The sequence below is a fragment of the Thunnus maccoyii genome, chromosome 4 (genome assembly GCF_910596095.1).
Source record: "Thunnus maccoyii chromosome 4, fThuMac1.1, whole genome shotgun sequence".
NCBI lineage: Eukaryota > Metazoa > Chordata > Actinopteri > Scombriformes > Scombridae > Thunnus > Thunnus maccoyii.
In genome coordinates this window covers 761998-788112 of record NC_056536.1, presented here as the reverse complement: position 1 = coordinate 788112, position 26115 = coordinate 761998, and the positions used below count along the sequence as shown (strand labels likewise).

The following is a 26115-nucleotide window of genomic DNA, read 5'->3' as shown; positions in this document are numbered from 1 at the left end:
AAATAAAGGCCCCAGCCACTATTAGAGAAAATACGGTATCTGGTTTATGTCAATATGGACAGTATTTGTTGAGATCTCGGCTGAAGTGTTGGACAGACAAACCGACTAATGCTTCCATCCTGAGGACCCATCAGTGCATAAACTTTATACTAACATATTAACAAGCAGCACTGATCCACAGATCTATCACTGACATATTACCAGCTGCACCAACCAATGCACATTTTGCACACAAATCCAACAATAGGGGCCATGTGACACTTTTTTTGCCTGTAATATCAGGACAATATCCAAAAATAAGTGCTGTTGTCACATGTACTGTACATGTACACAGTATTTTAGCTCCAGGATACAAATATATACTGTATTCTCCAAATGAAGAGTTCATGTACATCATGAATGTGCTTCATACTTCTAATACCAAAGTTGTTGAAAATTAAGCATTATGACACAGTTTTGCTCTAAGCTCAAAGCTAAGACACATGTATATTTACTATGTCAGTCAGTACTGTCATATTAAATCAATACCCTGATTGGTCCATGTCAGAGCTTCAGAGTTGCATCAGGTTCTGGATCCTGGTTTAGATTGTTCCACCTACCTTGTGGGGGTCGTAGTCAGAGTGGCGAACCACATGGTACATCCTGTATGGTTGCGCAAAGCGTACGGCACAAATGGCTGCCTCCTCTTGGACAGCTTGACATCTGCTGGAAACAGAAATGGTTACAATAAAAAAGATCAAGTCAGAAACAAGGAGTGTTTATACTAACAGTGCTGCATGTTCAGCTTCAACAGTCATGCACTTGCTTTCTTCTTGGGCTGTGAGACCTACAAAGCAGCTAAAGAACAGGTGGCCTGAATACTTTAAAGGGGAACTCCACCGTTTTCACACATACAGATCAATCTAGCAGTCATAAGGACGACTACTCTGAACAGAAAGCCAACATCACAAACTGGAGGTGTAGAGTTTATAGACATGGACGATTACTGTCCCAGGCAGGGGACGGATGTCTAATGAAAAGACACTTATAGCTGCATTCTGGGAAACGTAGGATCCAACATTTCTGGAGCCTGACCCACAGTAGGGACTATAAACTGGAATATCTCGGCCCAGTCTTGCTTTCATTTGGACCATTCCTTTTATGCGTCTCTTGTAAGTTAGATATAGATGTTCAAACTATACTGCTGGAGTACCCCTTTAAAAGACATTCCCATGCTTGTGCATTTATATCAATTTGCTAACAGTTATAAGTGGCTCGGTCCATTGTTCATGTACTTCACATGAACATATAGTACACACATCGATACATGGAGTCAACTATAAAGCAAAAGCACAGAAATATGAATGAGAACAACAAGGATTGTCCAGGAAGTCACTGACAGTAAACTGAACACAATCTTATACAGTGTTTGGCTCTATGTTTGCCATCACGCTGTATAATTACTGTTTGTAAGATTTTTAAAAATTTTACAAAATGTCCTATTCGTATACCACAGGGAATGAGAAAATCAATAAAAATATATACACAATGTAAACAGACTGCTGTTATTAAACAGATGCACTATATGGCCAAGAAAGACCAGTTTGACCTTTGACCTCCATGTCCAGTAGTTATTTATTTTCCATTGTACAGTCAAACCCTTTAATTTATATTCAACAGATGGAAAACCTTCCTGAAATTCTTTTGAGATGAATTTTACACGAAAAGTTCTTCAGAAACTATTGGACACAAAGTGAGAAACTGTCAATCAGACGATAATCAAACACACACTATGGAACCAATCACAATGTCTGTTTACAATAACTTCCAGGTAGAAAACCCTGCATCAACTACAGACAATTGAATGGTGCTGGGCAAACGGGGACGAGAAACATCTGAGATCTAATCTCAACTGAAGAGAAAATGGTTTAGTCTTGTGTTGTGGAAGGGGTAAGAGTGGAGAGGGGTTTGAGCTTTTCAGATCTGTGAAGAGCAAACATGCTCAGAGACAGCTGTGGATTCAGCGTCTGAAGGGAGGAGATCCAGGACAGACCGACCGCTTGTGTCAGTTGAGAAGAAGGCCAAACAGTGTCAGCTGTTGGGAAGACCTGGCAGTCTGACTGTAAGTAAGCTTTATGTCTCATTTCATTCTCAGTATCAAAGAAACAACTTATTTCAGGTAGTTGGCGTTGCGTTAGCTAGGCTAACGTTAGCTAAGCTAACGTTATGTCAGATTGGTCGGATCAGCATGTTTAACTACATATCTTCAAATGTTACGGCTGAAGATGACAATAGAAATCAACAAGTTTGCTGACTTCACGTATCTCCAGTTGTCTACCCAGAAGTGACTGTTGTTGTTGACGTGACATCACGTTGATTCAGTCTATATGACTAAACTACATCCTACACAATATGCAGCAGTCTTCACCACTGTGTCATAACGTCACAACCACGTCAACCACTGGCCATGCAGTGTGAAAATATGACAGACAAATCATGCTGTTCATGCAAAATACAAAGCAAAAGGAAACTTGGAGGACGAGGAAGGACGGGACAGTAACTATAGCGACCAGTCATCACTGCTCCGACCTGCAACACTACTGAACATACAGTCGTTCAGTTGTGTAGCAGATTTCTAAACTGCAGCCAAAAGCACAAGACAGGATTTCTGCTGTAACACGTCCAGTCTCTTCTGTTCCAGCAGCGACTCTTCAACATTAAAACTGATGTGCAACAGCTTCAATAAAACTTCTGAGTGAAATGTGCAGATTTATGCCTTAATTACTTAACTATGATCAATAAAAACCACCACTGAGTCCCAAATGTAAGAGAATACATGAACACACAAGTGAGGAAAACAGCTTACATCCTTTTTAGTTTTTCTTGATCTGTTGATTTAAATCAATATTAAAACTTTCAGCTCTCTTCAGGAGTTTTTCAATCTCTACTTTTTTCATTTCTGTTCTAACACAAGTTTAATCAACTACTCTTCCATCCACAGATTACACATCAACAGTGGAACGAGTTATTATATTCTTATTAGAAATGTTGGATTTCAACACATGGACAGAAGTTTTAATATTATGTGATCATGTATGTATATAAATATTGTTGGTTTGGCATTTTCTTGGGATAAATGTGAGGGAACTTTGATTGACAGGTGATCAGGTGATCAGGTGATCAGTATCTGCACAGAACACAGAAATCATTTAGCAGACATTAAGACTGATATGATCAGCTGGAGATACAAAAACAAAATCAGTTTAGATTGTTTTCTAATTTTATTTATTTTATCTCCATTTATTGTGCAATACTTTATAAACATTGTTTAAATATGAGCACTATAAAGAATATCATATTTACTGATGATAATAATATCACTGCTGGAGGGATCATGTGTTTCTTTCTGTCTTTGTGCCAACAGAGTTTTATGAGTTTTATGCATCTGGCTTCTGGTTTTGGTCTTGATAAATTATCAAGAACCACAATCAAAAGCACAGCAACAAATATGTCATGTAAGTTGAGTTATGAGAAGAAAAAGATGATATATGTTTGTTATCTGCACGCCAGATAAACTGCTGCCATGTGCTGGATGAATCCATAACAGCTGATGGTTAAAAGGAACATTTATAGACATCCTTTGAAATTTGATTTATTCTACAGTATAAAGTTATGACTTGAGTAAATTAGTTTTCTTGTATTTTTCTTTTTTCTTTGCTTGTTTGTTTTAGATTTTTCTCTTTTTTGATTCTGATTTATATGTTTGACATAAAGTCAAAGACAATAAACAGACCTGCAGGTTCTATTTTCCACTTGGTACAGCTCAACCTGCCAAAGTAATATTATTAAATGATTTCTGGAGCATTATAGACTTTGGGAAACGAGGGAGAGATAAAGATCTACATGCCAGACCTGATCCAGGTGTGCTGTGGTCCAGTACAGCAGTACTAATACTGACATTTATTATATCATCAGCTGTTTAAACTGTGGTTGCTGTGCAGGATACATCTGACTCTTGTATATGTTTGGGGAACAGCTGATGACTGCGTGAGAGCTGTGACACCGAGCCGAGCGTGCTGCTGGAGGAGACCGTCTGAACTCTGGACTGTACCTCTGGAGTGAATCTGCTGCTCGAGGCAGGTCAAGCTGGCTGTGCTCCTAGTTCTAAGGTGAGCAAGAGGAGCACCTGACAGCAGAGAGAGACAGTTACTACACAACACAGACACATGCAGAGGGAACACACAGAAGGGTTAGAGCTTCATCATCCTCATCCTCTACTCTGTGTCGCAATCAGCACCGTCATCAATAGTTCAGTTCATGCTTCGCTTCAAGTCGTCTCCTCGTCTGTTGACACATGTTTCAGCAAACCAGCAGATCACAAGTCCATTCACTCCAGACTGACGCACAGAACAACTTGGCTGATAAGTTTCAGGGTTTTTTGTTAATTTAATTGATTGATTATCACTTCTTAGCGAACATGAGTTAAATAAATAAACATAATAAAAGGCTGCAGTAGCTCCGGTTCTGCCTGCAACCCATCAACCAAGTCTCTCACAGGAAGAACACACACGAGCTCCACTAATCATCCAGACACTTTAAGGATGACTGGAGTTATAACTGGAGTCATATGACATGTTTTCCATGTGTTAGTGAAAAGCTCAGTAATTCATGAGACAGCTGGTTGTTTATAGTAAACATCACTCACACTGGAGGAGAAATGTCCCGTCACATGGCTGCTTTTAAATCCATTAAAATCTCTATTTGCTGTACAATCTATTTGTGTGAAGAGGTTCTTCACTACCCAGTGATTTGTTTGTGATACTTTGTTTTAACTCACTCTGTCCGAAGACGGGCGGGTCGACTGAGGAGCCCACCCAGGGCAGGGGGGGTGAAGACTGGGAGGTCTGATCCTCCTCGTTACAGTAGTCGGCCATCCAGGAGCTCTTGGTGGTGTTGTACTGTTCTGTAACAGCCAGATAAAGACGTTCAGCTCTGTCCAGGAAGCTGTACGTGTTTGTTTACCTGCAGCCTTTACTCACCCAGCAGGACAGAAGTGATGTTGATGTCCAGTCTCTGCTTGGCTCTTACTCCCATCTTCAGACGTGGAGGGTGGAGACGGCCGGCCGCCTGCTGCTGCCAGGACAGGAAGCAGGGCCAGGGCTCGATGAAGGGCTCCCAGCCTGGAGAACACACACAAAGATGTGAGTTATAAAAGCCCTCAAGGATCTTAAACTAATCATCCATCACTTGCCCCAATGATTACTACTCTGCTGCTTTAAACTGATGTCGAAACTCTGATGGTGACACTCCAACTTCAACACACTCACTGTTCAACATCTTATTGTTGAGAAATGCTGTTTTAGGTTTTAATCTGTCTGAAACACAATAAATACACATCACTGCATGTTTTAATGCTACCAGTGACTCTTCTCACCTGACAGCTCTCTGTTGTAATAGTCTCCAGACAGAGTGAAGCTGGCGTTGCCTTCCTGGGTGGAACCGATACGCTGCAGCACATACAGCCCTGCAGTGACACACACACACATCACTATCAGGCTGACAGACAGGGTCCTGGATATGTCATTTATTGCTAAGCTGTGATTCATAATGATACTGGTCTGTCTCTTCCCCTGGCATACTTGGAGTGATTTTTCAGTTTTTATGATTATTTTTGGGTGTTTTTCTTTATATGATAGAATATAATGAATAAAGACACGTGCTATATGTTGGAAGTAAACAGAGGAACTGCTTAATCTTTCATAATTACAACCAGCTGTCAGTTAAAGTGAAACTACTTCTCAATATTCTTGAGGTGAGTCATGTTTACTTACTGGAGAAGGTGAGCTCAGCCAGCGGGATGTCACAGTCCAGACAGTCGTCTATGAAACAGATGCAGACGCTCTCTGCCTTCACCTCCACCCCAGACAGAGGAGCCGAGTGGCTGCTGGAGCCAGAGTCAGTTCTGGCTCTACGATGGCCCGCGATGTTCTCAGCGTTCTCCAGCAGCCACGTAGCAGCCTGGTCCAGCTGGCCTGAGACACACACACACACACACACACACTAGTCAGTCTTTACAGGTTTTCATTAAATAATGGTGAAGACTTTGTCACCAGGTGTGGAGAACCGTGTTAAAGGTCTGACTCACCTTTACAGTGGATCAGAGCTCGTTTGCAGTCGTCTTTCTTGAAACCAAGTTCTTGTAAATGAGTCAGCTGACCCTCTGTGGAAACAAATCAAATCATCTGAGAACAGTAACCATCAACACAATAACAGTCATACAGTGGTTTGTAGCAGCAGCCCTGCAGGGGTCATCAAATTTTAAGCAAGAATAATAAATATAATATATAAACTTGGATTTATTTTTCAGCTATCCCTTGAAATAATAAATAAACAGTAAACTGTGAGTCTGAGGAAACTAGACAGGACGTCCTGGAGGGACGTAACAAACTCCAGCAGCCACGTCAGTCTGGAGCAGCTCGGAGGCCTCTGAACGCAGCGCAGCCATCATAGAGCCTCTTCTGTCAACCTTCACAGTCTTATAAAACTACAGCTGTGGAGAGACATGTTTCTGGACAGTTACTGAATAAAATGCTGAAGGAGAATTTAAAATATTTTAAACAGACACCGATGATGATGATGATGATGATGATGATAGTATCTGTAGCTGTGGAAGAGCAGCATGTTGCTGAACAGAAAGTTTTTTCAAGTTCATGTTACTGACTCATTTAACATCTTTAAAATCCCAACCGGCGGTCCTGAGCGCCCCCTGCTGACATTAGACTGTGACACACATACGAAGAGCTACTAGTGTAACTGTAACTGACCAACAGGACTACAAACAGACTCTTCAGAATGTGTCCAACTAAACCATCTTGACATTTTCTGGACACCGATAATATTTGTACCTTTGATTTGATTCTTTTTTGGGAGGAAACATCTTTCCATACCTATGAGGGCCTGAGTCTTCTGTCTGAAGCTGTCTTTGGGTGGAGCAGCTGGTTCAGTACTGGGAGCGGTGATGTCAGAGTCGGAGGACGGTGGCGTGCTGGCGGTAGGGATGGACTTCGCTATGGCCAAGAAGAGCTGAATGTCGTTGTAGGACAGCCTGATGTCCAGAGCAGGAAACTGGATCTGAAACCAGTTTACATGACAAAGTCACTTCACTAGTAATGGGAGTACTGGTCATCCTGTGAAACGGTTGTATGTCAAGTCAGAGAAAAATACTGGAGTGACATCACCTGCTATGTCAGCCTGATTATATTATAGATATTATATTATATGTTACAAGGTGCAGGTGTGGAGTTTAAAAGATGCATTTACCAGTCAGGGAGAATTTAATGAAACACATGACTGAGTTGTATGATGGGTTTCAGAGTTTGAGCCCCTTTCAGGCCTGGAACATGTAACATTTCTGTTAAACTGATGACTTTTTATCATCAGACTTTTACACTAACACTCATGTAATAGAGCAGAATACAGTCAGTGTAGATTTATATGCTATTCTATTGTTTGATCCCAGTTCTCCACAGTGACGGTCACATGCTGCACATCTGAACTCCTGACCTCCAGCAGTGGTGGGATGTCCTCCACATTGAAGGCGTCCAGTAGACCTGAGCTGCTTTGGTACGTGGGGCTGCCACACAGCTCCACCTGGACATTGACCGGGTCGATGATGGACAGCGCCGTCTCCTGCTCACTGCCCAGCCGACACGAGAACACCTGGAGGGGACGAGACACCTCTGAGTCAAAGCTAACAGTGTTATGATCTGGACGTTTGGTGAGCTGTTAGTACTGCTGCGGGTTGTAATAATCCCACATCACAGACTAAACCCACAAGTTGAGCTGTGGTTGTACCACATTTACTGCTGGTGGCAGTTTTATCAATAGTAATAGTGGTATTTGCAGAAGTAGCAATAATACAATTAGTCATTTCAAGTTTAGCAATAATAGGATGTAAACGCAGTACAAGTACAACTAGTACTAGAGTAATGTCACTAGCAGCAGTGAGTTGTGTTCTGGTTCCCTCCAGCAGGAACCTGGCAGCTCAAACATGATGTTTTATAGAAACGCCTCTTTTTTTGTTTGTAAATAAACTCTGTCATGGTTCATTTTAATAGGCTACACTCATCACACAGAACATCATTAGATTATCAGTGACTGATCTAACATTTAATGAAGTGATTGATGGGATCTGATCTAAAGATTTCTCTGACTTTCTGTACTTAGAAGGAAACTTTTCCACTTGACTGCAGCTATTTGTCACTTTCCTGCTGCAGCCGCCTGATCTTGTCCTTGTCCAGTTCATCTCAAACTAGCCTGCTGACTGCACCTGAGAGATGGTGTCCAAGATTACAAAAAGCCACTCGCTCTCTCTCGCTGGGCAGCCGCAACCTCTTGTCAAGGTCTCCTCAACAAAGCCGAGGTTTTGACTTTCATTGTTTACATCAACACTTTTACATAATTTGTCACAAATCTACGGCTCATGTAAATCTAACACTGCCCCCTCATGAGGAGAAGCAGTAATATCATGGTTTTATATTATATTATGGTTCTTACATGACTTAAAAGAATTAAACAAAACATACAGCCTGCATTTCCATCGAGCTTTACAGCCCCCCCGATGAAAGATCCTGTAAAAACTGACCCATGGTTGAACATAATTGCTGACCCTTGACATAAATGATATCAGTACAGGAAGTAACAGCCTGAGTAGTCATGTTGTATGCAGGTGAGTGATGTCACCTCTATTCCAGCGAGGCTGCCAGAGAAGGGTCTGTCCAGCAGACGGGGTTTGTAGGTGAGGACAGTGGTGCCTTTTAGGATGATGGCGTTGGTATCCAGACAGGACGAGTCCTCCACAACCACAAATTCTGTACCTGAAGACCAAAAGACACTTTCAGGCTTTGCATTTAAGAGGTCATATAAAACAACAACAACAAATAATTAGTCAACCCGTGAACCTGCGTCTCAATAAATTTCCTATTCTGAAAACGAAAAACACAATGGAAAAAAATGGATATCACAGCTTATCGCCTTATGATCATAGTTCATTTAATTTCAGACATATCTGCCAAAACAGAAAGGTCCAACCATTAAAACTATCAATCCCTGACTGTAGAACCAGTATATCGGCTATAAAACCCAAGATACTGTCTGTATCTGTCCACCAGGTGGCAGTGATGTAACATCACTACTCAGATAACATGACGTCCCCTTTCTATGTGCTGAACTGTACAGTCAACTAACTGTCTTGTGCTATTATCATGTTTCAACTTCAACAAACAGTATCTCATTTTCAACAGAAAAATACTTTCTTCAGATTTTTTCCCATTCAGATGAATAGTATTTTAACTTTACTTAACTTTAACTTAACTTTAATTTTATTTTAAACTCAACTTATCAAAGTCCTCCAGGTACCTCGGAGGGTGGCCGAGCACTTTACAGCCATGTTGATGATACGGTAGCTAGTCTACAGACACTTCCAGAGTATAAACTGAAACACACCAGAGCCGCTGAGCGCCGTCAGTCACCTGCATTTCTATTGCGGTCTGTGGTCACCTTTAGCCATCTTGACAGTGGAAAATAAATGCTCATACATAGCAGTGAAGGCACCAAAGGACAGATTTTATTACGAGGATGTTAGGCATGACCTTCAGGAATGATTTATTCTGGACAGGCTCCACAATATGGAAACAATCCAGGAAGATACTTGTTATTTAATGTTATTTAATCAAGCGGGTAAGCTTGAAGCCAATGCAGAATGGACTTAAACCTGCATTTTCTCTAATGACCAGCAGAGGGCGACTCCACTGCCTCCAAAAAGAAGTCTGATTGTATTGAAGTCTATGAGAAAATGACCCTACTTCTCTCTTGATTTATTACCTCAGTAAACACTTTCCTAATGAGTTTATGGTCTCAATCACTAGTGTCAAGTCTTCTTCAACACATCATAATGTCCATTGTGTAAATTATGGTCCCATTTAGAGTAAAATAGATGATAAAGCAGCGTATGCTTTAGAGCGTGGCTACGTTGTGATTGACAAGTTGCTACCACAGTGGTGTGCGGGGTGCTGTAGTTGGACCCTGGGGGGCTCCTCCCCAGCTCCACACTCTCATCCAAATATGTTCACTTCTGGCTTCAAAAAACCAAGATGGCGACGGTCAAAATGCCAAACTTGAGGCTACAAAACGGGAGTCCACAAACCAATGAGTGACATCAATGGGTGACGTATTTCACATTTAATCATACGTTTTTATATCAGCTGACAGAGAACAGCAACAGTCTGACACTTAAAGTCTCTGAAAATGTTCTCAGTAAGCTCTCGACTTTGAGTGATGGGGTCCTACATGGATCCATCATTTTCTCTTCTAGTTCTTTCACATAAGAGAATTCTGTATTTATTTATTTATTTCTCTCAGCTCTTCCCACTTGTTTGAAAAAGATGATGTCATGTACAGTACCGGTCAAAACTGGTTTTGTACATCTGAACTTCTGACCTTTAGTTGCTTTATGCTTTGTGATACCAACATTAAGCGCATCAGTTCCAATTAATCAAATTACATTAATTACCATTAAGTTTGAGTTGGACCACGAGTCTGTGGACTGTACACAGTATTTAATGTATTTGCACCACTTTCAATGACAGTTAAAACAATGAAAACTATTTAGGAGGAGCCTCTGTCTATGTAGAGGTCACTGAATATGGTGATAAATGAGAGATCAGCAGCATTTCTTCTTTATCACTCTCCGACATGGGCTACACACTCTCTGAGGTGGGCTGTGTCGTGGGCTTAATGAGACTTAATTTGCCGAGCCAGGTGACTACCCGCCTACATCAGCAACCCACTGGATTGGTCACTTTCTAGACTAACTTCGTCTTCTCAGTGACTGATCATCCCTCTCTGACCTGTGACGTTGATCTTGACCTCCAGGCAGTGGTCCTGGGTCACCGGCACCGTGGACCTCTTGGTGACCACACCACTCTTGACTGTTTTTGGCATGACGGCCCCAGTAGCGGTGACGGTAGTGCCAGAGCCCGAGTCAGTGCTGGTGTTACTGGGCCAGCGCTGACGAGTCTCAGCACCACCTGATGCCTTCTCCGTCGGCAACCGCAGGAAGTCCCGCACCAGCTGGAGCCAGTCGAAGATGAGAAAGACCCTCAGGTTGTTGAGGACCATCGTGAAGCTGGAGGAGTCACGCGTGGATCTGCAGGAAGAGCGAACAAAACTTACATAACTAACGGTTTATTAACATGTCGTAACTATTTCTACCGATGTCTGACAATGTTCCATGTGCCAGAAAATTCTCCAGTGATACCTGTAATGCAGTTCCAGCTGCAGTGATGCCCGGTTAGTGCCGGTTTTGGAGGGCTGGAGGATGCAGTCAAAGACATTGTGCCTGGCCCCATCAGCTCCACTGGTGGTTTTGTTCGGCCCAGTGCAGCGAGTGTCATATGCCAGCAGTGAGTGAGACACCAGGTTGACAGACTTGGATCCGTTGGAGAAACTCTCAAAAAGCAACTTGGATTTCATGAAGTCAAACCTGAGCATGAGAACAAATACAAAACTAAAATCGGAACATTTCTGCAAACACTGACAATAAATGTTCATCGATTCCCTTTACTGGTGTGGCAATGTTCAAAGTTCAATAAACTGTAATTACATACAGTAACTGCAGAGGATTGCAGCAGGCCTTACTTTCTCTCATATTGTTAAACCTCAATTAAAAATCTAACTCAGACTGCTGAAACCTCATATAAGCTTCACATCACCTTTTAAATGACTGTGTGGACACACTGTGGATTTTGGCCTCCATCGCTTACATTAAAGCACATTTGAAGGATCTTTTAATATCCAGTATGAACAGGAGGAATGATTACAGCGAGGAAAACCTCTTTCACTGCTCATATGGACAGCTGACTGCTGGTTTAAGATACACTTCCTTTAAAGATTAATGTATCAGCAGCTGAAAAGCTTGTTTCTGCTGACCACTAGCGGCTTTACTTTGACCTTGCTGCAGTGATGTAGATGTATATTCCAGGGTCGGGTTCAGGTAGAGCAGAACTCACTTCTAACCAAACCCATCAGTGACGCTGGCTGCGGTCAGTGGTGAAACAGATCTGACACTTATAAGCAGAAAGGACAGTGGAACACTGCTTTTTAGCCTGATGTTAAGTTACTCTTTAAGAGTTCACCTGCCTTAAACATATAGTTTATAGCAGTGAGATTCCTTTTGTGGCTGCTTTCCAGAGTGCATCATATATAAATAATGCATATAAAATGTTTTTATAGGGCTATAAGAAGACAGAGACGGCCAACCTTGCTAGTGAGTGTTTGTGTTCGCTGGCTTTGGGGCTGTCCAGGAGCTCCAGACTGACGTCCATCATGTCCACCAGGAATGTCAAGTTGGTGTAGACGTCTCCACTTAACACCGTCTGAAGAAAAACAATATCAGAACTAGGACATAAGGGGAACTATTTGAAAATGAGGAAAGAATTACAACTATCTCATAAAATAGACAAGAATCATTGATCAAGCGACAGAGAGGTATAAAATACCCCATAAATGTATTAATATATTGTGAACTAGAAGCTCTCTGTGGGCCACTTCCTGCAGCTTGTTTTTAACAAAACTTTAGAAATGGCTGATGTACCTGTATGATATCAGTTGAAAATATAACGGGCAATAACATCATTGTAATCTCCCTGCAAAGAGTGAACAGAATGTCCTGTAGAGTATTTATCTATAGGATATCTCTCATCATAGCTGACCAAGCCAGCAGGCCAAGTAGTTTGATTCTGGCAGTGGACTGTTGCTGCATATCACTCTCTGGGCTCAATTTTTGTAGCGGCACAACAACCAGCAAAAGCAGCACTATGCCATGTTAGTATTTTCTTTGTCTGTCTGTGTTGTATTTTGGTGCCGCAGAGCACACGGTGCACAGGTGCAAGTGAGGCAGTGCAAAGCCAGCTGTTGTATTTTGGTCCTAGACTTTGCGCCGCTACTAGAACCACATCTGTTTCTAGCACAACGTCAGTCTGCTGCCAACCTGGTGATTTTATCAACAATAGCAAACTAAATACTTGCTGCAAATGTGCTGCAATAACTGATTAATGCTTAAAATATAAATTAACTATTTTAATCAAACATTCTTCAACCAGTAGATGTGATTAAATTGGTATAAAACTTCATTTTTAATGCTGCGTGTGTGTGTTTGTCCGATTCCTCACATAGGTGCTAGGGTCCTGCAGGTTGTAGGGTCGCAGGAATTCTTCAACAGGCTCTCCCAAGTTGTTCTCCAGCAGCCCTCTGATCAGCTGGTAGTGCTCCAGGTCCAGACAGCAGTGTACTGACGACAAGCTGCCGTGTATGGACATGTCAGGCACTGCATGGCTCAGCTCCCTGAGAACATCAAGGAACACAAGACTGAGTCTGAAGAAGGTCATAAGGTGCACTCATACTATATGCATGTCATACTGGGGGTTTGGTGGCTCGGGGTGCAATGACAAAAAGTTTTCTTTGAAAAGGTGCTGTGGTCTAAAAAAGTTTGGGAACCAATGCTTTAGACACAGAGATGCTAAAGACAAAATACTATAATGACCTGAATACTTTGTACAATGGACATAAAGCTTCAAGCTAGTTTAGCTAATACTAAACTGACCCAATAGGAAAAAAATAAATAAATATACAGATATGACATAAATGTGTCCACCTATGAATAATGTCATCCCCTTCATGGTCAGTTTTTAAAATATGTATCACCTTCTTTTGATCTGTATATGTAGCGCTCAGCTAAGGGAGCCAGTTTTAAAATGCTGCAACATAGTGGTGACATGATCATTACTGCCATTTTTAAAACAAACGCACAGACGTGTTTAAGATATTAAAATTGATGGATGAATAGATGGAAACTATACTATAAATATCTGCTGATATAAAGCAGGGGTTACTTGTCCAGGTTGCGTTCCACTTTAAGCTTGAGGCGGCAGCAGTCTTTCAGCAGGTTGTCTCCAGTGCGACGGACAGAGTACGAAGGGAAGATGAGGTCTGAGGATTCAGGAGGGTTACCAACACTCTCCCAGGGCTGACAGGGCAGACGCTCTGCAGCAAAGATATCCATCTCCTGCAGGTCCAGGGCGATGCAGTCCAACAGACACACATGGTCTTCTAATGAGGAAAGAACAGAACACGTGGCACTAACAGCTACTGTATTTTAATGATCTTTTTTTAAGTACAAGGTACATAGGTGGGGTAAGTGAGAGAGGGATTGCAAGAAACAAGGGTCCTGACTTTTTCTGAAACCTGGAAGACTCAGTTCAGACTACATTCTTTGGTTTAATTTGTTAAGATGTTCCAGGTGATCCTGGTGGCTCAGTGTTTCAAAGCAGGTACCTTTGCCTCTTATCATCATCGACATGCACAAGTTCAGATCTTTCAACTCTATTAAGTACTTGCAGATGCAGCATATTGGTTTCTTTCAAACTCCCCAGTGAAGCTAACCTAAGCTGTAAGGGCCATCCTCCTCAGGGGCCCTCGCTGGGTCTGGGGGCTGTGGCCTGCCAAGGGTGAACCCTGTCGAGGAGCTGGAGCTGGAGGGGGATGTCCTGGGCTTCTCCTGCTCACTATTCCTCCCTGCTGCACTCCGGACACGTTCCTTTTTCCAACAGAGAAGAAAAGAAGAGTCATACACATGAAGTTAGCAATATGATTATGACATACACACAAAAGAAGATTATCACTTTTCAAAGGGAGCTAAACAAACTAAAACAACATAATTTATCAAGGGGGTTTGATGTGGTTTTGATAAACAGTATTGAATCAGTTTCCATGCTGTGTTTTACTACTGGAAAGACCTTACTAATCCCTCATCACTTCAAAAGCATTGTCAACGTCTTAACAGTGGAGGACAGTGCTAAAACTCAGTAATGGATCAGGTGGGCTGGGGCATGTGGGTAAAGAGAACAGGTATTTCAATGTTGATGGCTCACTAAATTCCCCTTTTAAAAAAGCAATAACTCAATGACATTATGCCTCATTTCATCTCCAAAAAAACAATTCAACACACCTATGACTTAATGTTTTTTTAGAGAATAATTACTTGAACTATTATATTGCATTTTTGAACATTCTGATCCAAAACAAAGACATTCTCAATGACAGCAAAGAAAAATTCAACAAACACTGATATTTTAAGATCAAACTGTATCAAAAAAATACACCAACTTTTGCCAGTAAGCTTATCACTACATATAGTACATGACGTAAGGATTCACAATATGCAGATGATCTTCTGCTATACATTTCTAACCCAATGTCATCTCTCCCAGGGATGCAAGATCTTATTACTTTCTCCTTTTTCAAGTGGTTAACTATGGGTATAGAAGTTCACAAAAATGTCTCCCCTTTTTTAAAAAGCATTGCCATCTGAAACATCAGATGTGTTGGTGCACAGGAGTCATACAACATGACCGAGAAGCTTAGAAAGTTGGTGTATTCTTTTAAACAATACATGCAACACCTGTTTAGCTGAACGCACAGCCCGTCACAAAACCAATCACAAACAGACAAACTGCAAACCAGGGCTGGACAACATTTCATCACAACTACACTGTCAAATACTGTCATCTGTCAAATGTGTAAGTGGGAAAGTTTCTGGCACACTGAAAGATGGTAAAAGTTAAAAGTGTAAGTGAAATCCTTTTCCACACCAAAGCAGAACATGCGATTGTACCTTGTAATGGGATGGATCCTTGTATGAATGTGCATGCAGTATAAAATTCTTCACAGACAACAAAAGATGCAGATGAAAGACCAACACAACATTTACCTTGTGTTCTCCTTCCAAAATACACTAAACTACCAAATAAATGACAGCATGAACAGGGTCCCGTTTCTATTGAGGGCTGATCATGGTTTCGACATTCATATCTACATATCATACATACTCATGTAGAAATATCTGATCTCCGTCAGGCGTAAGCGATCGGCTGGGCTAAAAACAAGTCTGTTGCAGGCCACATTCTGGCCTTTGTCGTGGCTCAAAAACTGTCATCCACAGAAAAGTTTGGTCTCATCTTGAACCGGAGCATCTGATCCACTTAAGTTAAGTACGATACGAGGTGAATAAATCCCTGTTTTTGTTAGTTACTTTGAGTTTCACTATGAATGAACAGTGTGGTACAAATTAGTATATTATTATTTGTTATTTATTATGTGCACTGAAGGTTTCAAGTTTCCACATTACACGTGTATAAATTATATACTGGCCCTCAATTGGCTCCAAACTCGTGATGTCACAAATCCTGCTCGTAGGTGCGCCTCTTAAACTCAGATTTAAGACTGGCAAAGAAAACTTTGCTTCATCAGTACGTGAATGTGAAATCAGCCTTCTGGTATCAAACTCTGCACATTCTGTACAGTGAAGCTCAAACATCCAACTGAAGGAAGGAGAGGGACTTTAAACCTTGTGTAAATAACAGGGCTCTGGACTTAACCTGAAGCTTTTCATCTGATGTCAGGTATGATTGCTAACAAGCATAATACCCAAAATGTTGGACTGTTTCTTTTAAAACTTCGTATTTAGACTAATTAATGGCAACACAACTCAAGACAATTAGAGAAGTTGATGAGGTTTAGTTAGTAATTGCAATTTCTAGTAAACAATCAGGCAGTGCTGTATTCATTGAGCATTTCAGATATATAAATATATAAACACACTGCTTTTCCAGGGAGTCAGGCTCGTGTGCTGATAGTCTCAAAACCCAAGTGGCATGAGGCAAACCTGTATTTTTAAAACCTGGGTACTACCATGCATAAACGAATGCAGTGATATTAGGCAAAATGCTTGAATGGATGAATGGGCAGTGTGACTCACCAGAGAAGGGAAAAAGGCATGTGCCATGGTGAGTTTCTCTACCTTGTCTTTCAGCGAGAAGGTTCCATGAGCCCCAGCAGGCAAGAAGCAGTTCTGCACTCTCAGCTGGCCCAGGTTCGCCACAATGACCCTTGGTGAACGTGAGCTTTCCGGGATGAGAATAACCGGGGCGCCTGCCTCGATATCCAGCAGAACCCTTGATGCCCGCTGAGGATGGTCCCGCACCTGCAGGAAGAAACAGGAAACAGAGGGCGGAAACAGTTGAGGACAGGATTTAGAGGAATGATAGGAAGAGAAAGTGAAATGGATTGAGAGCAAAGAAGAAAAAGCAGAAAAAAATCAATTTAGACAATGAGTTGAGCAGGAAACAGCTGAGAAATCATTCATATGTAAAATACATAAATATATTAGAACTGCAACAATTAGCTGATTGACAGAAAATTTATCGGCATCTATTTTGATGATCAAAAAATCGTTTTACTTATATCTATTTATATCTAGGAAAAATGCCCAAAAGACTCAAGTTAAGCAGTGGTTGAGACCAGTCAGCGACCCACGAGGATTCTCATGTGATCTCAAGAATTCAGCTGCCTCACAAGGTAAATAAGTAAGATGGTGACAGACAAATGGTTCATCCAATCACTTCCCAAGTACTTTTTGAAAGTGTCTGCCCTTTTCCAAAGAGTTTCCAAGGACGACTTCTCAGATAGTTCTGTGTAATAAACCATCTGGTGCGTCAGGTTACTCACAGCCTGGCCCTCCATTGCAGCCCTTTGCCTGCCTAGGACATCCTGTAGCTGGGTGAAGTGCTGAATGAAGGCCACCACCTCGGCCTGGAAGCGCTGGGTGTGGACATACTGCACTGAGGCCATCTGCAGGGACACCTTGATGTCACATTCCCGCTCCAGGTAAGGATCGGGCAGGCCATACCTGAAAGGACGAGAATACAAAGGTGACCAAAAGATGACAATCGTCCCATGTTCTTCAGTATCTTGCAGAGTATTTTTTCTATTGAAAATACTGTGATACATACTTCTGGATGTTGAAAATGAGGGCCTCCCCTCCTCGTGTGGTGAAGCGCTCTCGGTAGAGATCCCCATGTGGGGTCAGGTCACTCAGGGACAAACTTCCTAAACTGCCTTGCAATGCCAGGTTACCATCTGAAATATTAGACATAATGTGATAACATTCAACCTCAGATCATGAATGGTAGCAGGAGTCAACCTTTTCACATAAAAGAAAATGATTTTATCTTAGAAAAGTCATTTTGAAGGTTTTCATACATACCCAACATTTCCAGATGAGCAGATAATTTGGACACACTAGCTCTGGCAAGCTCATTGAGTTTCTTGTTCAGCACAAGAGACAATGAATGAACCTGAGAATGAAAACATGGGCGAGTTTAGTCATCAAACATGTTTTTTTTTTAATTGATGTTTTCAAACTATTATTGTTTTTAACTGCTATTGTGGTGTGTTTCAAAGGTAGAGTCAGTGATTCTGCAGAAAGATTGTTCAAAACACTTTTTGTCAAATTCAGCAAATATCTCCTCACAGTCCACTAGCTGTCCCTTCTGTATGTATTCATACACAGCCTTGGCTCTGTAAATGAGAAATAAACAAAAGGGCTTGGAGCGAGCCACACAACGCTATTCCAGCCAATCAGCAGGGGGCGTTGGTGCTTGTGCACAGGACAGGGAAGTCATCAGAGCAGCTGTCTGTGTGAGGACATGACTCACAGGAGCTGCAGCTGACGGACGGCTGACAGACGGCTGCTTCTGTGGACGGAGACGCTGAACACAGGTCGAGTGAGAGGTGTGGAGGCCACAGAGAGGTGGAGAGTGTGGACGGACTGCTGTGCTCACATGAGATAAAAAAAAATTTTCCACCGTGATAAAGTCTGAGAGCAACAGAAGTGACTCTATGGCCAATGCATCGCTCTGGATTCCACCAATTTCTCTTTTGGTTGTTGCCATGGCAATATGCGGCCATGAATTTGGGGGGCAGAGCTTCTGAAGGAGCATGAAGAGAAGGGTGTATTTGTTTGGGTGTTTAGTTCAAATATCAACGATCTTTCTCCAGAATGACTGACTCCTTTAAGCACTTATTTTTTATCAACGCTGTGTCTTGGGAGCTGCACTATCATTTTGTTTTCTTGAACAACGACAATAAAGCTGATTCTAATCTATTAAGTATTCACTTCACAACTGATTCTTAAAGCTTTACCGAGAATGACAGATAGAGAATCAAAATTACAATTTTTCCAGAGAAAAGTGTGAACATTTTGCATAAGTTATTATCTGGCCATCTTTAGTATTTATTAAATATTTCATGGCAATCTATCTCCATGTTTTCATATAGTTCACTGAAAAAAAACATCAATCAGCTGTTGCACTAGAGGAAAAGTCAGAGGATCACCACAGGCATTAGGATTCATCCTCTACAGCCAATGAATGTCTGTACAAAATTATATAACAATCCTTCAAATAGTTCATTAGATATTTCAGTCTGCCCCAAAGCGGTCGATGGATCAACCGACAAACTGACTTTGTCATCGCTGGAGCAATACCGCTAGTGTGGCTTATTAACAGAAATATTTTAATTCAGTATCTACAACGACTCTTCTGTAAATGAATTACAGCAAACTTGAATCATACTATTTGTTCAGCCTGGTTGTTGGTCCAGTGACCTACCTTTAGGTCCACTTTAGTGTTGACGACATCCGTTGCCTCATCCTCACACATGTCTGACTCATACAGAGGATGTCCTGGCACAGGTTGAGGTGACATAGTTGACAGCTTCACTGCATGATTATTGGCTGTGGAGCCAATACCAAAGAAGTCGAGGATAACCACCCAGGTCTGTAGTGTGATTAAAACGTCCAGGCAGTTAAAGTCAACATCCACACTTCTTCCCACACTGCCGTAGCGTGTTTTGAATTCTGGGTGGTTCTGGTCCACCAGCAACACATTAATATGAACTAATGAGTCATCAAAGTCTGGGGGTGGCTGAGGGGAGGGTGTATGGTGGGTAGGGGAGGGCGGTGGAGTGCAGGGACAGTCCGGGTCCTTCTTGGATTTGCGACTGCTAGCTGAAGGGGTGCTGGGGTGCCTCTGGTAGAGCTGGAAGACATTCTGGGCCTCCTCCACGTGGGCAGGCAGTGAGCGGGGCATCTCTGGGTACAAAGCATTGGATGATGATGGACAGCTTTGAGAAAGGTACTCCTTTGGACTAAAGGTGGAGGGCTTGGGAGCTCCACGGGACACCATCAGATGTTTGTACTTTGAGTCAGGGTTCTGCTCCAGGAGATCTTCCATGAGCAGTGAACGCAGAGCCAACTGGACTGCCAGTAAGTGAGGGTGGTCTTTGGTAAAGTCTCCCTCCAGGTCTTGGAAGCGCAGACTGACTAAGCCCTGGGACCCCTGAGTCAGGTCAGCACTGAGCTGGACCTGCAATTCCGCCACGTGTAAGGTGACTTTCAGCTGAGTGAATGAAGGAGAGTGAACAGTGGGTTTGTGAGACTGAAGAGGCAAAGGTGAGGAGAGCGACGAATGAGAGAAACTGATATGGGGAGGGTCCCTTGCAAACAGCCCTCCCTGGGGGTCAGGAAAGCGGTGAGGTCTGGTAGAGGAAGGAGTTGGTGGTGGGGGTGTGGGCGGTTGGCTGGGTGTGACCCGTTGTTCCTCAATCAGGGACAAGTTGTCCAGTGTCTGGAGTACTTGTTCATACACAGGCTTGCACAGGGACACCTATCACCAAAGAGTCAAACATTAATACAAGTAATAACCAGTCAAAATTTAATGTGAAAGCCCTGATTCACCTGCTCAAGCTGAAGGTGGGTGGAGCTTCAACTTGAGCAGGATGATAAGGGGGGATCTAAACTACTACTTGAAAAAAACAAGAGATATCAATTAAGCTTGGTCCGTAGAGGCCTAAACAGTGCTGAGCGAAGAGTTCTGGTTACCAGTTTCTCAAAGAATCAACTTTAAAATACTACTATTTGTCCATAAAACACTGAACAGTTTAGGTCCAAGATACATATCAGATCTCCTGACCCGGTACGAACCCTGCAGACCTCTGACTTCAGCTGGTTGTTCCATCCATTAGCTTCTATGTTGGTCAAATGTGGAACAGATTGCTGAATGAACTAAGACTTAAGACGATGCAGGCTATTTTCAAATCCAAGCTAAACACCTACCCATTTACCATTGCTTTTGATTAATTTTCTTTTAAATCAAATTTATTTGCTTGTTTGTTTTATTGTTTTTGCTCACTTACTATTATTGTTTTTTATCATTTCTTTTTTGTGCTTTTGCTTGTGTACTCTGTGAAGCACTTTGGGTTGTCTTTGGGTATGAAATGTGCTATAGAAATAAATTTTCCTTGCCTCTAAGTAACCAAAATCATTTGTAGCAGGTTTACCATCGGTGTACATGGCCTTTAAACTCCCCGATCCCAGATCATATTCTAAGATAGTTGTAAGAAGGATGCTACATCTTAAGTTATTTTGACTTGCTATGTACATTAATCATACTGTACATACTGTACAATTCTCAAATAGTGTCTGGGATCTTAATTTATATTAACTGAGAACCTTGCCTTTATTTGAAACAAGCTTATATAAGAGACATGTATTAATCCTTTATTTTCCCAGTATATTTTAGGAAGCAGCCTCTCTGTCTGCCTCCCTGTAATGCAAACTCAACACTTCCTCTGTTTTTAGGTGTTGTCTAGATTAATTCAAAATAATGTACATTTCCACAACATTACCATACAACAGTTGTCATATCATTCTCACACTGTGTTGCTCTGAATTTCTCTTTTTACCAGAGATACAGTTTTCACTCAATAAATACTTCCAGTTGTTCACGTTGCTGTTTTTTCCACTGATAAGTTAATGTAAGTGATCCCAGTTGCTCAGTGGAAATAATCTCATTTCTAGTAGCCTTTTAATGTTCAACATCTGCAGGAAGTGTTGATCCTCATTGCTGGTACAACATTAACAGCTATGTGAAAAACGGCAAAGTAGAAGTTAGAATTAATTAGTGAATAAAGACAGTACTTCTGTTCAGAAGAGTGCCTGTGAGCAGCAGAGTGCTGAGTATGACATGACTGTGTTGTTGTACTGATGGAATTGGTGCTGCGGTTTACTGAATTTACCTTGTGGCCTTTAAAGTAAAAGCAATTCCCTCTTTACTTTTTACGAGGCATTCATTGAGACTGAGACTGTTTTTTTTTTTGTTCAAGTTGGCCACTACTTCTATACATAGCCCACGAAATACAAATACTGCTAGTATTTGAGACGTAGCCATTATCTGAATACCAGCTAATATGTGAGAATTTACAGTATTGAGATAGTGTATACCTGAACAGGATTGACGAATTTTCCCTCAATTTTCAGTAAGCCTGTGCTCTTCCATGGCTCCTCGGTGGTGAGGAAGATAAACTGAGTATCTTCATCAATGGGAAGTTTCTCCAGGGTGAACTGTATAGTAGTGTCTTTCAATATATGGAAGGCTGGTGAAGAAAATAAATTATGTGAACTTGTGTCAAAAGCTGCATAAAAATGTATGCTTGCATTATTTGCATTACAAAGTACCTAGAATTTGGCATTTGTAATACGGCTATCCTTAACATTTGGGACATTCTCACCTTTTCCTCGGCTGAGGGATTCAAAGAAGTCATGACGTGTTAACTGTGGTTCATCCTGATTGGTGCTCCCATTGCGGGATGGTGACATGTTTCCAGCGTTATCCCCTCTGGGTGTCTTCTTCAAAACCAAATGACTCAAGTTGAGTGAATACAGCCGAATATCCTTTACCAGCACCTGTAGCCTCTCTCCTTCAGAATCTTGCCCAGTAACAAAATTGTGGATTGTTATGCTCCCCAAATGTCCGACCAATAGCTCAGGGTGTCCAGGTTTACGGGGAATGGACACAACTGGTGACTCAATGCTAATATTAAGAGTCAGCTTCACCAAGAATGTGTCTAAGGTGGATTTGGGTTCCTCTATGGGAATGTCCACTTCATCCTCAAATGGATAAGCCCAGCTCTGACTCTGAGTTCGACTTCTGCGTGAGGGAGTTTCAAAGAGTGAAACCATACCACTGTACTCTGCGGTCTTAGTGGCAAGAACTGTTGACACTTTGGTGGCGGCACTTTTCAACATGGAGCGGAAATTGTCTTCTACCTCATTGGCAGACAGACTCAGTTCCTTCAGGAACTTGGCTGAGTGGTTATAGTGCAAGGATGCCATTTGCAGTTCCAAGGAACACTCCCCTTGTGTTTTCTCCAAAAGGCGGAAATTTAAAGCTTCTGAGGGAGAACCTCCTGTGTCAGAAAGGAATGTTAATCCGCCAAGAGTTGAGGAGCTGTCCTCTACATTGCCAATGCTGACCACAAACTGGCTTCGGCCTCCTTCCTGGGTCAAGTCCACCAACTGCATAGACCCGAGTGATCCATTGATGTCCAACCGACTGCCCATGGACACATTGACCTTGGTGCCAGTGATACTGGCAGTAGCGATCTTCAACCCTTTCTTCTCAGCACCCAGGACAGTACCAGTGGACACGGTCCGAAGGAGAAGCAGGTTAAGGCGGTGGATCTCCACAGTTAGCTCTTTGTTCTGGTCATAGGTGGCCTGATATGTCTCTCCCTCTTCCTCACTGTCAGGCTGTGTTGTATGTTGTTGTGCTGACAATGCCCAGGTGCTTTCTTCTTTGGGGAAGGACTTCTGGAGGAACTTGAGTAGCTCCACCATTGTCTCAGGGTTGAGAATAATGTCCAAGTTATTGACCTGCATGCTTGTAACCTGAAGGGAGCTGTCCAGGTTCATAGAAGGGCAGTCTGAGCTCACAAACTGGTATTCAAGCTTAATTAGGGCCTCCTGGTCTTTGAGATAGGGACTGAGGGGAGAGATTCTATCCGTGGGCATACCAGAGTATGACTCAGTATGGTGGCCCTGATGTTCAGGGGATCTGCCATCAGGCGACACAGGAGAAGATGGCTGGCTCTCTCGGAGGCTGCCCGTGGGTATGTCAAAACTAAGATGCTTATGAGAAGCCACAAGGAGGTCGAAGTCTGAGCCATAGGTCTGTAAGGTGTCCACCAGCAGAAGACCATGGACAGTCAGGGAGACTTCAGCATCATAAGGCCGCTTGACAAAATGAGCATTTGTGCCAAATACCTTAAGAACAGATATGTAGCGGCCATCACTTTCCACACCGAGCTGCATGTAGTTAATGTTGAATTCAGCTAACAGTAGACGGGATTCCACCAGGACTTCCCGTGTGTGCTGTTCTAAAGTCATCACACTCTGTGTTAGGTTCTTGGCTGAACCCTGCAGCTTCCAAGAGCTGTCCTCCCTTTGAAAGATCTTGTCATGACGGAGGGTAAGAGGGTCAGGAGACCTTATATTTGGGCCTTTCTCTTGGCTTTTGTCTCCTTCACTCACAGCTGGACTGCTTAGCCTTGCCAGACAACTCCTAAGGGCGGTCATCTTCTCAAGGTTGATATGAACCTTGAGGTCTGGTAGGGTTCCTGACAGCACGGCCCCAGGGAGTTGAGGGTCTGATGTGTAACGCAGTCTCTGCTCTAGCTGCAGCAGCACATTAAACTTTTCCACCACATGGGTAGGCCCTACTTCACTCTCTTGAAGATGTTTCCAGTTGTCCTTATAGCGACCAACCATTATCTGCAGGTCTTTAAAGGACAAGGAGTATTTTTCATAAAGCTTTCTGCTGTAGGCCTGTGTACTTTCAGGGGATCTGAGGCTGGGAAGTTCAGGGCTTTTGAGTCGCTCTTTCAAAGGCAGGTCTAGCTCAGGAGGTGGAGAATCTGGCGGAGTGGCGAGGGGTGTCTGGTATTCATCATCACTCATGTCTTCCCTTTCAGGTTGAGTAGCTTTTGAGCTGGCCTTACTGTCATCTTCAAAGAAAACAACATGTATGAGATGAGTAATAAACCTCAAAAGAATTAAGTTATTTTTGTGTATTTTCATATTATTTTTGGGTAAAAAACTTGATGATATTACCTTGAGAGTTTGTGAGAAGAATCCTGCCTAAATCAACAACAACTAACATTGGGTCTCCTGACTGGAAGTCATCAGGGAAAATCACCTGGGGTGCGCAGATGTCCAGTTTCATGGTCCAACGTTTACTGTTTTCCTACAGGAGCGAGACATCAGCAATATTTAGAAGTAATTCAACTGCCATTTCTTCATGTCATTATCCATTGAATCTCTCTTACAATAAATTCTCCCACGAGAAGCTGATCAATAGTTTGTCGGATCTCTGCCTTGGTCTGCATTTTCAGTTTGTTGTACTGCCTCCTGGCAGCCTCTGCCACTCTCAGCTCTAACTCTGACTGATAGCCAAAACCTAGGGAAGAAAAAATATTTTTAAAATCAAAAAATCTACAATGGTATTCTGATGTATTCATGAACAATCAACGTTACATGAAAAATATATGCAATAATTACTGTATATGTTACATCAATACTTTGTGAACCATGAAAGTTCATTGTTGAGATTGGAAATAGTTTGATAAAAGTTTTATTTGTTTTAGTTACACAGTCTATTAATCCATGTGTACAATTTATTAATTACTGCACACAAATTGCTACACTGAGTGTATACATATCCACCCCATGATTTGTTTCTACCATACAACCCCTGGTGGGCTCTGTAGATTCTTTAGACTCTTTAAGCCAAGAATATAAATCATCAAGTAGAATAATATATTTCCTTGACAATATCTTGCAGCACTGCATCACACTTAATCTGTTTACTTTGGATAAACTCTTGAATGAACCATTTAATGTTATTGTTCAGTGTCCATTTTTAATATTTGCTTAAGTTGCTTAAGCTTACAGTCACACACTTTTCTCCAATCTCCATTTCTCTGTTTAGTGTCGTCAGGTTAGGCTAACCCATTGTTGCTAACTTTGGAGCTAACCCCCTTCACTCTTCCAGCAGATGGGGAAAAAACAGACGTGACTTTTCTTGGTCTTGAGAAGCTGCAGCATTTATTAACTGACACACTGTAGTCTGTACTGTACATTTACTGCCAGATTGACAACTTACTGTTAACCTTCTCATCTGCTCCGCTCGCATTCACCGTCACTTTTCTGCCACTCACTCTCTCACTTAACCACTCACTTACACACTGCCGTATTCCTTAAAAGATACACTACCAGTTCTCTTTACCAGTGCTGTTGTTCACCCAACCCTTACTTTATTCGTTTAATATATCTGTAGAAACAAC

At 42.1% G+C, this 26115-nt stretch overlaps 1 protein-coding gene across 6 annotated transcripts in view; it reads right to left on the bottom strand.

The window, feature by feature from the left end:
• vps13d (vacuolar protein sorting 13 homolog D) overlaps window positions 1–26115 on the bottom strand; it is a 64954-nt gene that overhangs the window by 20664 nt on the left and 18175 nt on the right. For 3 of the 6 annotated variants that reach the window (XM_042408223.1, XM_042408221.1, XM_042408222.1), the window contains exons 17-40: window positions 25099–25229; window positions 24884–25016; window positions 22504–24777; window positions 22217–22368; window positions 19545–20600; window positions 18140–18230; window positions 17886–18012; window positions 17602–17782; window positions 16853–17077; window positions 14479–14632; window positions 13929–14145; window positions 13209–13380; window positions 12298–12413; window positions 11297–11521; window positions 10887–11185; window positions 8722–8855; window positions 7543–7698; window positions 6927–7110; window positions 6125–6199; window positions 5811–6011; window positions 5414–5503; window positions 5019–5159; window positions 4817–4942; window positions 600–705 (exon numbers count right to left, since the gene is read on the bottom strand). In XM_042408223.1, the coding sequence (XP_042264157.1) occupies window positions 600–705; window positions 4817–4942; window positions 5019–5159; window positions 5414–5503; window positions 5811–6011; window positions 6125–6199; window positions 6927–7110; window positions 7543–7698; window positions 8722–8855; window positions 10887–11185; window positions 11297–11521; window positions 12298–12413; window positions 13209–13380; window positions 13929–14145; window positions 14479–14632; window positions 16853–17077; window positions 17602–17782; window positions 17886–18012; window positions 18140–18230; window positions 19545–20600; window positions 22217–22368; window positions 22504–24777; window positions 24884–25016; window positions 25099–25229 (6766 nt within the window). Of the gene's footprint in view, window positions 1–599; window positions 706–4090; window positions 4166–4816; window positions 4943–5018; window positions 5160–5413; window positions 5504–5810; window positions 6012–6124; window positions 6200–6926; window positions 7111–7542; window positions 7699–8721; window positions 8856–10886; window positions 11186–11296; window positions 11522–12297; window positions 12414–13208; window positions 13381–13928; window positions 14146–14478; window positions 14633–16852; window positions 17078–17601; window positions 17783–17885; window positions 18013–18139; window positions 18231–19544; window positions 20601–22216; window positions 22369–22503; window positions 24778–24883; window positions 25017–25098; window positions 25230–26115 lie in introns of all 6 variants that reach the window. The other 3 variants (XM_042408226.1, XM_042408224.1, XM_042408225.1) reach the window with 3 other exon arrangements.